This window comes from Vollenhovia emeryi, unplaced genomic scaffold (assembly GCF_000949405.1).
Source record: "Vollenhovia emeryi isolate VEMERY1.0 unplaced genomic scaffold, V.emery_V1.0 DF939123.1, whole genome shotgun sequence".
Lineage (NCBI taxonomy): Eukaryota > Metazoa > Arthropoda > Insecta > Hymenoptera > Formicidae > Vollenhovia > Vollenhovia emeryi.
In genome coordinates, this window is record NW_011967243.1 from 263,674 (window position 1) to 278,644 (window position 14,971).

A 14,971-nucleotide genomic window follows, 5' to 3' on the forward strand; every position below is an offset into this window, starting at 1 on the left:
GGGAGAGATTCCGGAGTGGTCGTGAGTTTCGGTAAGATTCGACGCGGGAAAGTACTGTCCGCCGCGACAAATGATACATTCATATTTCGTTGAGATCATCTTTTGGGCCATTCGGAACACGTTAGGCAACTGGATGTCAAGCTGCGAAGAAAATATTGTTTCGATATCGCATTAAATTCGATCGCGAGTGATAGAAAATGGAGGTATTTTTCGTGGGAAAAGTTGACGATACGTGTTTTCTTGGACGACAAATCCGAGAAGCATCTAATGAAAACGCGTGATATCGACCTGTACGTTTGTACAACGAGTACAATAAGTTTATTTTCGCAGTCAGCGCTTTTATAATCTTGTTACATAAAAATTGATTTTCAGTAGAACGAAAATGCGACTACTGCAACGTGAATGTTTCCATTCTGTACCAAAAAATTTATCATATATTTCTGGTTTTATTTAATATTCAAAAGAAATTGCATTTATCATCCGTTAGTACGAAAAATCGTTTCGGATTTAAAACTTTAATGCGTTCTCTTCGATGTGCATTTCAGCAAGTTTTCCACATCTCTGGGAAACTTTTACGTCTCTGAATTTCATTCGCAAAATGAAGGAATTTAATAATTTTTTTTTCTATTTTAAATTGACTTAGAGCTATTGTAGAGAGATGAAATTTTCGGTTTTATTTGTTCTTTCGGCCTTGTACAATAGAAGGGGGTCGAATTTATCGCAAGGTGAAATTGCATAATTGGAATTACACTCAATGTTTCACGCTTTTCATTGAGAAACGTTTGAGCGCTTTGTACCTTTAGGACGCGATCGACAAAAAAATGTCACATCCTAGCCATTTTTGCGTGAGTGCGAGCGCAGTAGTGAGGACACAAAGAGCGCCATCGTGACGCCGCGTTTGTATATAGCGCGCGATAATTCCGTTTGTCTAAGCTGCTTTGAGGGGCTTGGGCATTAGGCGGGCGACCGGCAATAATTCTCGCGCTTTTTCGTGCGCGCATCTTGCCGTGCATTTCCACGTCGCCGAATGCTTTTATCATCCCCCGTGTCATCCGCCGTGTCGGTCGGGCGACAGGTAAAGGCGCGAAGAACTCGTGGAAATAAGAGGAAAGACGAGGCGGGCTCGTAAACCGGAAACGAACGCTTCCTCGCGGAGACGATTACGAGGCGTGTACGGTGGAGGAGCGCGGCATGTACTCACTCGCGTTTAAAGCTTTTCGCCTACGGCTTTATATTTTCCCTCATTTCGCTCCAATATTTTCCCTTCGTTCCCGGCTGTTTGTGCTCGTCTCATTTCTCTCGCCGTTCCTTCTCGTCGATTTTTATTTGACTTCCCCGTTTGACATTAACGCGTCGCAACGCTCCTTTGCGGAAGTAAGCGTGGACGGAATCAGACTCTCGATATGCTGCAATCGGTGCGCCAGAAAGCCTCCCTTACACAGGATTGCCGGAAAGTGTTTAAACGCGGCGCTCTTTTCGTCTTGTGGATGGAGCACTGAAAAATGTACTCTTCGCGAATTGTCTGCGCTAGTTTCGCACATTGTTCTCGCGGATTAATCGCAGTCTCGGCGGCCTTCTTTTTATACGGAATACTTTAAGGACTATGCATCCCGGAGGGAAAAAATGGCGCGGTAAAGCGGCGAATGATAGGGACGGGTAGGATGCACGGCTGTAAAAGTAGTTCGAAAATTTAATAAGCCGCGTCTCGGAGGCATTCCAAAGTGCGTCGGAATTCCTTGGGGTTAATGCCCTGTGAGGGGAACGTTCTAAGAAAAAGTAACTTCAATATCGAAGCTCCCGCGTTCCTCGTTGCGCCGCCGCTGCTTACTTAACCGAACTCGCGGCTGCTCACGAAGGCACGATAGAATGTCCAAAAATAATCCTCCGCCGATGTAGACTCAGTTTGTGGTAAAACTCGAGCAAGCTACTTTCCTCCTGCATCCAACAGACCACTGCCCCCTTAGCCTCTCGACCATTTCCATCGAGCATTTATTCTTTAAATGCAATTCAATTTCTGTCAAAAGTTTGCGGTATCCCTCGCCACTATTTTGCGTTTCCTTTGAGTATTTCCCCGTGATGAAAATTTACGGACGTTGGTATACTCGAGATGTCTTTGAACATTTATTAATTTTACAAAGCACAACGAGAAGCATGGCGTTGCGTAGATCTCATTGTGGAGCAGTTTGGCCGACGGCGGTGGTTAAGTCGTAATAATATTGCAGGGTTTACCCGAGGTCACTTGGCTTGACGCCGTTTGGCATCGGGACAGTTAATATTACAAGAATCTGCATTATGCAGCTGGTGCGCGCCGCTGGCTTGTTTTTGGCCGGAGAACGACACGAGGTGGCTGTTTCGCCCGGTGACGTATGTACAACCGCGAGCCTTCCGGCGTGCATTCCGCCGTTGCACGTTTCGCAGAAACGATAATTGCGGCGCGTGTCGCGCATCGGCGATTTCATCGCGTTACAAATCGCGGAATTAGCGTTTCCTCTCCGGACCCGGGAGGGGCCGTTTCCGATTTTCGCGCCGGCAGTCGGCAGTGAGATCGTCGGTTTCGTCGTCGCTGACGATGACGATGATGGGCTTTGCAGCTTCAGCACTGGGACCGGAAACGCCGCGGCGCACCGCAACGACCCGGCGGCGACGGTTGCTATCACGGCATTACGATGCCACTGAATAAGTTCGGTGTCGCGCGATGCATCATTTCGATTTGCGAGAAAGGAGAAATTTTCGCAGAAAATACCGCCTGCTCTGCTCCGATTAACGAGGCAATAATAGGTGACGCATTGCGAAAGCGGTCGATTTACAGTCGGCGGGTTCGATGCCGATCCTTACCCCTGCACGAAATACGAGTACCTCCATTTTATCGCAGATTTTATCTCAGAAAAGGCAATGGGGAAACCACTCTGGTCATTGCTACCAACACTGACCAACAAATTTTTTTAACTAAGTAAATAGATTTACTTAAAATTATTTTTTTACTCAAGTAAATATTCATTCTATTAATTAAATAAAAATATTTCATTTCAAGTAAATCTGTGTATTATAGCAAGTAAATTAATTTCAATCATTACATTTTCTACATTCAAATAAAGATTTCATGAGATAGAGAATACTATTTATTAAATGAAATCATTGGTTTTTGTCAAATAAGAAATCCAATTATCTTCGCTGTAAAACTTATATCTTGGTAAGCATTTTATAGAATTAAAGAAATGCATGTTTTAATTAATTTATTATTTTTTAAATTTAAGTTAATAAGCTATTAGGAGCCACGTAATGAATAATTTTCTTGAGTAAAGTAATACTTTCTTGGATTAAGATATTTTTTTATCAGTACAGGATATTATTGTAGAAAGAAATTTACAAAACAAAAAGGGCTCTTGGCAGGTGGTCACGTGGCGACAAAACAGTTCTCTCCAAAGTGATTGCCAATGTCAGGATGACCTGACACGGCGCGCTGAAGAAGAACAGCCGGGACGCCACTAATTAGAACGTCGCGTTAGATCGGACACGCTTAAAGATGTTGTTCCCAAAGGAGGGCTCCGATGTAAATAAGCCGCAAATAATAGGTACAGGAAGCTTAGATTACATAACGCTTCAATTGGAGCCAGTAATTTTATCTACCTAATGAAATTCCGTCTGAATAATAATGCGCGTTTAATAATGGTATTAGGAAGGAAAAATTGCTCTCGCGAAGCGTCACGGCGTCCGTAATAAAACGTCGCGGGGAACGCATAATACCGTCACTATTAGCGTCATTCCTATTCCTAGGAGTCGCGGGTCGTAAAATATAAGCATCCCGCGAATTGAATTTACATAACGCATATATACACACACACACAGGCGCGCGCACGTCCGTTCCAATCGTAAAAATGCAAGGAGCGCCGAAAAGTGGATGTTAATTAATGTCGGGCGTCCGGAAATAAAAGGATGAAGAAACAGCGGTGGCGGTGAGCGCCCGTCCCACCTTCCTTTTGTTCCCCTTCTCGGTTTCACATTTATATTAAAAGTTTTGCACGTTAAATCAACGCCGCGTCGCGTCGCGGGTTTATTCCCGTGATAAAACGTGTAATATAGAGACAGCTTGGTCTATCCGCGATGCACTACATTTACGCATAATACGAGAGCGCAGAGACAAATGGGCGGCGGCGGAGCATAATGGTACAAAGGAAGGACGTAATAAACCACCCTGCGCAGGGACGTGGGGGAGGCAACGCGTCGTTTATAAACGACATCGTAGGTTCAACGGATAAACTCGCTTGCGGGATCGTCAGCTAATTATTTAGCGTATCGTTCGATGACGCGATTGTCGCTGGTTTATTTTAGCAAGTGGGGTGGGGGGGTTAATTAAGTTCCGCCACTTAGCAAGTCCGATCTGAACTTAACAAGTCGACAGCAAGACGTCGTATTGGACTCGCTTATCGCGTCTTATCCGTGGAAATTATTTAAGTCTACTCGTCTTGTTTAATACTGGGAATCATTGTGTTACGTTTTGTGAGAAGACCGTCTAAAATGTCCGCTTTTACTGCCGAAGCACGGTATTTCGCTGCGTTTCAATATGTTGCCCGTGGGCAGCGCGATGCATTAGTAGGTTAAATGCATTAATAAACCGTGCTGTCTCTGTCTCAGACAGAGAAGTTGATGTTCATAAAAGTCTGTTTCGGTGTTGATGCTGACAAACGTCTCTTGATGTTAATGAAAGTCTCTCTCTCGGTGTTGATGTGATGAATGTCTCTCTAGATGTTGATGATTGTCTCTGTCTCTGTTTCTCTCTCTCTCTCTCTCTCTGCCCAGCCCTCATTCGCCTGATCAAGGCGAAACGTGTAATTCTCGCTTGCTCTGTTTGTTCATTTATTTACTTATTTATTTAAAACACATATGAGCAGCAACGCCATGTCGCAAATTACGAGCGGCGCGGTTTCGCCCGCGAGCGTCGGAGAGCACAGGTGCAACCGCGGATATGCAGCTCGCGCCGTAATCTAAAATTCATTTTCCGAATGAATCCAGAATGAAGCCGATGCATCGAGCATTTCCGCCGGGCGGAAGTCTGTTACTCGTGCCGTGAAATTTCGGTGGCTATTCGTAACGTTACGTTTACGTATACGTGCGCCGCGTGCGTGTACGTGTGCGTGCGCGCGCGTACGCGCGCGTACGCGCCTGTGTATCCGATGCCGCTCACCTTGCAGGATTTACGCGCTGCTTCAAATCTCGCGGATTACGGCAGCGCGCTTTTATGCAATCCAGTACAGAGGTACCGCTGCATTAATATTGTTTTCAATCTTTCGTTTATAATTCGTATATAACTGTCCAAGGAACGCGTGCGATATTTAATTTTATCATTCTATATAATTAATAACAGCATCGACAAGGGAGGGAAATGAATGAGTTTGAAAATTTCAGGAATTACGGCAATACGCTTTCACCCAGCTCCTCTGAAATATTATTTTTAATATTGTGTATTATATAACATACATGTAAAGTGTATATGATATTCCCTGTAATATTTCTATTGTAACGGTATGCATAGAGAGCGTTCTTTTTGTTTCTCCTTTATTCACCTGCGAGTAAATGTAAGTTCATTACATGTAAAAACGATATCACCTTTTGTTTCATTTACTTTTGCATAACCAACGGTAAGGTTGAAAAATAATTTATTTCTAAATCTTCCATCAGCGCGACTGATCCCTCTACGTGATTTAATTGAAAAGGGAGAAGGCGGAAAGTCGGTGTAAGAAAGGTGACACGCATTCAGCGCACATCCCCTTTAATTTAAAGAGTGCAGGGAGACATAAGAGCGCGGCATCAGAGTCGACGTGAGCAAAAGCGTGCAACAAAACACCGCAAAAACAGATGAAATCAATTACTTTTATGGAAGTACGTAGAAGTATGCTTTCACGTTATCTCGCGCGCGCGCGCGTTCTCTTTAATTTGAAGAACGAAGAGGGCAACGGCGCGACGTAAAGAAGCCCGATCACAGAAACAACGGCGGTTCATTATTTCCTGTGCTCTTCCACCACTTGAAGCATCGCGAGCTATTCCTAGCAAATCCTAGCAAGCCTCAACGAACGTGTGACCGCATAAACGAGATAATTAATATTTTCTCGGTGTGGAATCACAGATCATGGACAGTTACGCAATCTTATAAAACGTTGAAAGTCACACGGCGGATCTTAATGGGAGAGAGTAAATCGAGTCGCGAACTCGACTTGTCGGGCGAGTTACGAACTTCGTGTCACCGCTGCGAACAAGTTGCAGAAATTAAATAGAATGGAAATTAGAGCCTGTCGCGCGCTGTGGCGATTCGTATCGCACGGGGGGGGATAACTTTAGTTCGCGTTTCAACCACGTTACAGCAAAGCTGTCTGGTTACAAATCTCGCTCGAAAAACAATCTCAAAGTGTCCGCGGACTCGTCACCTTTTTTCTCCTGCGCAAACCCACCGAGATTATCGAATAATCGTTGTCTCTTCTCGTAGCATTCTTCCCGACGAGCACAGTAAAACGTTGGAGACGTACAGCCACCGATTAAATGTTTCCGAAAAAACATTCGCGCGTGTCGCTTCAGGGTACTATACTTTCCGAGGTGATAGAATATGCTCGCGTCGATAACGACCTGTCCGTTTCTTTATCGGACGCACGAGAGGGCAAGGAGAGAACATGGAGAAATATGTATGATCGAGGACAGGCTGCGCGTCGTCGCAGGGACGCGAAACATGCGAGAGAAACGACACGCGTAGGGCGATAAAAATCCGAGAAAACCACCGCGAAATAAAATGGGGAACGTCGGCCAGACGCAACGTTCGATAAGCCCACATCCCCCGGTGGACGTTCCGCATTTCGCCGCGGGTCGGACGGGCTCGTGGATGTCGATAGGGACGAGTGAGGGGAAAAAAGGGCCGGCTTGGAAACTGATCTGGAACGTTTTCGCCCGATCCCGACTGTGCACACACGTTACCCTCGGAGGAGCGGACGTTGAAAGCTTGCCGTGGAGTGGACGAAGGAACACACGCGATACAGAAACCGCAGTCCATCGTACATTGTCTCGCTTCGTCTCCGTCCACTCTCTTTCTCCGTTCGTTCCATTTCGTTCTCCAAGAGTGGAATGAAATTTTCACACATTAAATTCTCTCGTGATACAAATTATTACGAATAATTACAATCGATAATTTAAAATAAATAATTGATATAAATTAAAACGCGGGTAATTGTAATCGACTATTACAAATTGGATACTTTTCCATATATAAACTGAAATATGAATTATTTATTCTTTATTTTACAATTTCAATTTATTACGTTATACTTTATTTGCGATTCTAATTTGCGATTGGTTTCGTTAATCATGCTTAATTTGTTAGGTCGTTTATTTTTTGAGTAGCTATATAATTCGATTATTTCGTTATCGGCCGATGTCCTCCCATTAATTCATATCGGGCTGACACTTTTCGATTGCCTTCATTAGTTTGGACGGGATTCGCGGATCTTTTCCCGATATTAAACGACCGAACTTTGTGCCGTCAGTGACGAAGGGTGGAAAAAAATTTCCCGCGGAAATCTCTGGTAGCAGATTCGAGCCAGTCGCGATGGTAGAACAGAGATGGCGGCGAATAATTCATCGCCCGCTAGTTCGCAGTTCATGTAAATATCCAGCTTACATTCGAATGACAGCTACGCGCTGTGCGTGGAAAGGGCACGTCGGGTAATTGCGCTGTGCTATTTTCGCGGATATATCTCCGTGTCGGAGCTGATATGAAACGTGTACAAATTATGAGAAGAAGGCACGATTTTTCTACTGTTCCTACTTTACTTAAAACAAAGTATGTTTAAAATTTCGTCGATTATTGAGGTTTATCAATCGCGGAAATTGGTGGAATTTCAGTTATACACCGAAGTTTACAATTTATTCATATACTTATGGTCATTTCAACTGCCAAAAACTGAAATTGTTCTGTAAAGAATGCTGTCCTGTAGTTGCAAAGATTTAGTTTCCTTTTCATTCTCACAGCCAAGATTGATCCTTGCGAAAGCTTTATCTAGGAATTTCATATACAAAGTAGGTAAGCGAGAAAGATTTCGAGTGTGGGCCTGGATAGTTCGGAGTTGGAAGAGCGTTCGCACCGGCAAGCGGAAGGTTCCAGGTTCGTATCCTGGTCTAGCCTCTTATTTTTATCGTCGAGAATGAATAAGTGGCGCGTCTTTTAGTACCCAAGATACCGAAGGTACACCCCTATGTATTACTATGGATTGGTCGTGTCTGCAACATTGATGTACGTAAGTTTGCTTAACGCGTAACAGGCGCATTAGCCGAGATTTCGGGAGGGAAATTTTGCCCTCGTGCCGCCTCATCAGGTATCTACGATATTTGTTGAAGTAAAATTAATGATACTTTGAAAAGACACCGTTGACACGTTCTGTGCTTTGCGTTTTGGAAAATTGCGAAGTAACTTGACACGCTTGCAACTTCCGGTAAGTTGTTTGGCAAGTCATTGGACGTCTCTCGTGATACTTGTCGCGCTTGCCTACTTATCAAGAAAATCAGCCTCCCCCGGCTGGAAGTCGCTAACGAAATACTCCAGGATACTCCCGGTAGCCTATATACACACACAATATCGCTTCCCGAGAAGTTTAAGTTTAATTACCGGGGGAATACGCGCCAAGTTCGCCTCTCGTCTCACGAGGGCGGCTCTTGTAAGTGACCGCGCGACGCATTGAGGACGTGATGGCATCGGTGAGTTTTCATGGGGTACATTAGACCGGTTTTCGAGAACTCGGTGGCTCACGAGCAAGTCTCGCCCTTAGTTCTAACGAAAGTTTGCACACATTTACGAGTGCCGGACAAATAGACCGAACGACTGGGCAAGAAGCGCAATAAAATAACCAGTGTTTTAGTTATATAGAACGAGTGACAGCTTTGTTTTATCTTAATTAACACTTTGACGATCCGGAAGCATTAGTGGTCGTTTTTGTAGAAAAAGGCATCTTAGGTTGCAAAGGGACTATCGATGATGATACTTGGTGAAATTTTCTTCGTTTCTTAACTTGTTCTAAATAACGTAAGGAGACGATTCAGCAGAGCGTTTTCTACTCGTTTGCCCAATCCGACTGTGGCGACTAGATTCAATGAGGTATAGAATCGATGAACTTAGCCGACGAGAATTTCTCGTCGGAATTCCGGACCGTGAGAATCTTGACGGGATCGGAATAATAAGAGCCCCCTCGGTATTAAATTAATTTGAGTTGGAATAAAATGCCGTGGATATAGCGATGGGAGAATTTAAATAGACGTAACTTTGTGCGAGGCGTGGCCCGTAAACAATTTATCTTGTGGTAGGTTTCCGTCACTGTAATACTCGCGCGTCACCTAAATAATTTTCCTTTAACACGCGACAAATGAAATGTTTCTAGGATGATATATTCCCGAGTAATTCTTTCTCTGTAGACGTTGACGTTATCAGCAGGCTGTATTTTGAGGAATTAATAATTTGTAGGAATGGCAGCATCTTACGCCGAGTATCGACCGAAGTCGACGCTTGATCGCCTCCGTTAATGGCGATCGGGAAAGTTTGGTATACCGTAAACGCGGATCGATTCTAACGAGAAGCAATCTCCATCGAAATAATTTAAAGGGAGGAAGGGAGAGAATGACTGGGGCGCGAGGGGTGAAAAGATATAAAAAGACGGGCGAAAGAGAAGCGAGCGGATGGAAGTCGCAAGGTCGCACACCCGGGGTGTGCGAGTTCGAAGGGGATTGGGTGACGTCGTGGACCGGATAGACAAAGGCAGACGGAGAAAAATAAAGGGGCAGTACGAACGAGACGACGCGATCATCCGTCCGGAATTAAATTGCCCGCGGGCGAGATGCTCGCGAGGCCGTGAAATTACCATTTTGAAGCTGCAACGCGCTTTGATAGCCACCACCACATCGGCGGGGCCTCTTTTTGCTCGCGCGACCTGTCGCGCCGCGGTCTTCTTATTAACGGCATTCACGCTCGTCTCTCCGGGAGTCGGATAGCGGATACCGCGATATCGCCGGGATATTGAGCGCGCGATATCCCGATAATGTAAGTTTAGAGGTCCGAACTGTGGAGGGAAAATCCGTCGCTGAAACCGCATCCGAGGATCGGCTGACGCGCGCGCGTCCAGCGCGGTGTCCCGTTTCGATTATGAGCAGGTCTCTCGCTGATTAATATTGAGACACGTCGCCGATGAATAACGCGCGATTCAGAGTCGAACAAAGAGACGCGCCGGCAAATTCTGTCGCGCGCTCGAGGCCCTCGAACTGGTTAATTGCTAATTAGCACCAAATTTTCGCGGATCGGTATGCCGGAGAGTGGAGCGGAGCAAGTAATTTTTGTTTGAATTCTCCCGGTCGCCTGCTGCAAATTCGGGCCAACTCCCGTAATCTCACCGAAGGACTGGCATTAATTAAGCTCTTCCCCGAAAGAAAAAAACTTTCTCGTGGAGCGAATTACCACGAGACCGGGCTTAAGTTTTAAAAGAAGTAGTCGCGATGACCCACGAAAAAATGGTTGTACCCGGGAGCAAGAGGTGGAGGAAAAAGAATGCGGCACCACCTACGTCGTCGATCGGCGCCTCCTGCCTTCTAATAACGCGTATAGACGTTTTCGAGAAGCTATTGAATAACTCTATAAACTTGTTCTCCTTTCTCGCGTGTACGTGTGTGCGTCTAGCGGTTGGAAAACTTGGATTTGATTGGATAACTTGGACGACAATTTACAGAGCGCTGTAATCTTTTATGACAGGTATAAGCCACATGGTGCTACAGTAAAGACACACATCTAACGTGTCTCGTGCGGTTTATCCGTAGCACACTGTAAAATGGAGTTAGATTAGCGAGGCTAACTTTTGCGGTAAGCGAAGATTGCAATATCCAACCAAGTACTTGATTCCATTTTCGATAATCACAAAGGATTTCTATTATTTAGTCGATTAATCCTCCCCGTGTCTCCAAATGCAGCGAACTTGGTTTCTTAATGTTATTTTATTAATCTTCGCGAAAGTAATATCGTTTAAGATTCTTCCTTGACTTTCAAATTTTTAATAGCAAAAAGATAGGGAGCTCTTGGAGATGAAGCCCGCGTCCCATCTAAGTACTCTTTAATCCACCTCTGCAAAGAGCGCTGTCCCGAAGATCTGACAAAAAGTTGAGAGTAAAATCGAAGGTATGAAGAGAAGAGCGCGGGCTCGAGTAAGTGAAAGTGTCAATAGAAAATGTCGCCCACGGAACGAGGCTAGCTTAGAGCCATCGGTTAACAATGCGTCCCTTTTGTCACGTGTACATACACGTGGCCACGTGGTCACGTTTAATTCACCTCAAAGCTTCAAGCTCGATTACCGAAGGGGTGGCAATGGAACGGGGGACCGAGAGGGGGCTCAGCCAATTTACGGTACACGTAATTAGGACTGTTGCAGGCGAGACGAAAAGAATGGAGGAAAAAATAGCCGCCGGTGGAAAACAGCTGTCATTTTGCCACTGCATTCCTCTCGCCTATTCGCAGAAAGAATTATTATGCGCCACCGAAGTTGCACACTTTTCCAACACGACGTTACCCTCGCGGTGTTTACGGAGTTTTATTTCGGTAATTAATTAATTAGGGCTGTGGGCGGTAGCTGCCATTTATTAATGTATTGATCGTATATGTTATTAGTTAATGATATATTAAATTATTTAATTAACTAATTATTACATTACTGATGAAATATTATATTAGTTATTAGTCATTTCTCTGCGAATCTCTTAAATAAGTTTCCGAGGAATCACTTATAGCAACTTATATAGAAAAATATAAACGAGTAATTTATTTGTACAGCTTAATAAGAAGTTAGTTGAGAAAATGCCAAGGAAAAGAAGAAAACCGTCGTTGATAATCCGTCGACATAAAATTATACAAGTCCGGCATCGGGATTGAACTGTTTGTTGAATTTGGCCAGTTCGACGACAATCGGTATCGTAAACTTTATTGAGATTAGGCGCGAGTAAATCGTTGTGAAATCACTTATTGCTCTTTGGACAGAAGGGGCAATTACCGAGAAGCCCATCTCCAACAAAGTATTTGCAAATAGTCCCAAAGTGGCCGCGATCCTTTAAGTGCGTAATCTCTTGGCGCTTCGCACGAGCATCGAATATCGTAACGTCGAGTTATTCGCGTATTGACACGCTTCACTCTCTCTCAATCCACTCGCCACAAGAACGGCCCTCGAGCACGGCCGCAAAGTGGGACGAGAGGGAGGCAGAAAAGCTACGCAGGGGTGACACGGGACGAGAGATCGGCCGCGGTGGCTTAAGAGGATGGAAAGGGGTGGAGGAGGGAGAGAAGTTTACGTGCCATCGCCGGTGTGACGGAATAAATCGTCGATTCGACAGGTGTAAGTTGTGCGATGAACGCAAACTCCGGTCCTTTGCTAGCCGCAACTTTTCTCAACACAAACACGAGCGCGCGCGGATCCGTTCGTATGGTGACACATCGTCATCCTCGTCCGCGGCTTTCGACGACGAAGCTACGAGAGTTCCACTTTTCGTGGGAAAATTTCGGCGTTCGCCAAAGTACGCGGCTCTCTTTTACGGGGGACAATGGGTTGTCGCGGGGATGGGATCGAGTCAATATGTGTCTCTGTAAACCGCAACTCGCTCCTGGCACACGAAGTTGAGATGAAACTTGGATGAGCAGCTACATCGAAGCGTAAATTATTATTTGAATCATGTATGAACAATAGCTTGGATAATCTCTTTGTAATTTTTAATAAGTCGGAAATGAAATCGAGGACTCTGAAAATGCTTGAGCACGATCAGATGAAAAACGTATGAAAAAAGAAGTTGATTAATTTTCCTAAAGTAAAGTGTCAAGTTTGTCGTAAACGCATCTTCTAGCCTCACGTCCCACCCACTGGTCGAAATATCTATATCTTTTTTCATATACTGATCAACACCAATTTTAGCAGCAAAATAGCAAATACCTTCATGGACCTTTTCATTTTTAAACTTGGATATAACTTGTAGAGCAACTCTTCTTAAAAGAGTTCCTGACGCGTTTCGAAAAGAATTTCATGAAAGTTTGCCAAGTATTTGTGGATAAAAATCTCTCTCGGTATTTTCTTAATAATATTTCCAAAATTCTATCAAAACTAATTGAAATCAACTCTGATTAAAATGAAATAGATGTTTATTTTTACATTTCACCGTCAGAATTCTTTCCGAAATGTATCAAGTATTCAAAGGAACCTTAGAGTATAAAATATTGGCTTCACGGAAGTCAAACACTTGGATATTTATCGTCACAGAGTTTGTCTGCAAATACATAACTTTGTGAAGAAAACTTCTAAATGAGAGTATTATTGACGTGCACATACTTGTATAAGTAATATATTTATCAATCTTGTTTTAATTAACAGAATCGATCGGAGATGAGGAAGGCGACTCTGTTAGCCGTCGTAACGATCTTGCTGTCGGTGACGGCACGCGATGCTGCTGCAGAACTTTACACCGCCCTGGCGGATATGGAGGAGCTGCTCGAAACGGAAGCCGTGCTGATCGACACACTGAACGGATACATCACGGCGCAAGAGCAACGACTGGCGACTCTGAGAAGGTAAATGAAGAGCATCGCGAATCGATCTTGCGGGACTAAATAGGAAAGCGCGCATTATTCTTGCTCTCAGACGCCGATGAGACTCTTTGCGAGCACAGTTCAATTTCCGTTAATTAAATATCGCAGTCGCCGTTACAACATACCGCTGCGCGCCGAAGCATCCCGCGGCTAGGGATAGACGCTTCGTCGATCTCAGAATTTCCTTAACTTCGCCACGAAACACGTGGCTGCATTTTCCCCGAGAGCCCCGAGAGGTTTTCAATATATTTCCGTGTCTTACGTAACCCGCGCTAGAAGTCGTTTCCCATTTTTACCGCGGATACAGAAGATTACAGCCCTTTGTGCTGCTGCTGCTATTGGTACGGATACACCCTGCCGTGCACGCTGCCGTCGATTTTTTTTTATTTATTTATTCTCCCTTTTTAACATTTCACCGGGTGTGTATATTCGGTGTACCGATATTTGATCAGCCACATGTAACGAATCATTTCTGCAGAAATAATTTTTGCTATCGAGCCCTGTTAAATTCCTCTTTTTTTTTCCGTTCATGCATAACTGCAAATAATCGAATTTGAAGCTCTTTCGGTTACTCTGAATATCGTTTGACTTTATTGTATTATAACATATCGTGCAAAAATTGTTATCGATCGGCGTGACACCAACATTAATTAAACGCAGGCCGAATAAAAAATAATGCGCGATATCGAGGTTGTATGGCGAGCAGCATCGAACATGAAAAGTGGATCACCGAGGCACTTACCGGCGCGGCGCGACGGTTTCCTCGTTCCACTTGTCTCACAAGCGGCCGTTAAAACGAAAGGTGATTAAGGAAGGAGGGCTATTTCATGGGGAGACTCTTTGGCGAATGGCCCCGCCCCGACTGACTGTCCTTTTCTTTTTTCTTTATCTTCCCGCGGGTGCGATTTGGCATGCTGCCTGATTCGATACCGATGCCTTCGGCCACCTTTCGCGAATAAGAAAGGAAATGGGGCGAAAAGAAATAAGAAAAGAGCGAATACATTAAGATTGGATCCCGATCCGACTGAAATCGGTAGCACTTGTGCTGGTGAGATAATCGTAAAATTGAATCCCAAAGTGATCAAGTCCATTTACGTAATTTTGTGGAGAAGCGTAAGATCGAAATTATATCTCTTTACTAGTGGTTACGATAGGTAAATGAGCTTTATAGTTTACAGAGCAAAAACCAAGTCATTAAAGTTGCTTGTAATCATTAAAAGAATAGCGTATAACAACGCCGCTGTTTACCTATACTTGTTTTAAATCGTTGCGTTATTATAACTAGATTGAAAATCGTTATTACCTCGTACGAACTTGAAATCCCGAGTCGAAATTTTGGCCCTA

General features: G+C 44.3%; 1 protein-coding gene across 1 annotated transcript in view; it reads left to right on the forward strand.

Annotated features, from left to right (window-relative positions):
- The window catches only part of LOC105569550 (prolyl 4-hydroxylase subunit alpha-2), an 82,753-nt gene that overhangs the window by 46,290 nt on the left and 21,492 nt on the right, over positions 1-14,971 (forward strand). The window contains exon 2 of the mRNA XM_012026107.1: positions 13,413-13,609. Coding sequence (XP_011881497.1) covers positions 13,425-13,609 — 185 coding nt within the window. The 5' untranslated portion in view covers positions 13,413-13,424. The remainder of the gene's footprint in view (positions 1-13,412; positions 13,610-14,971) is intronic.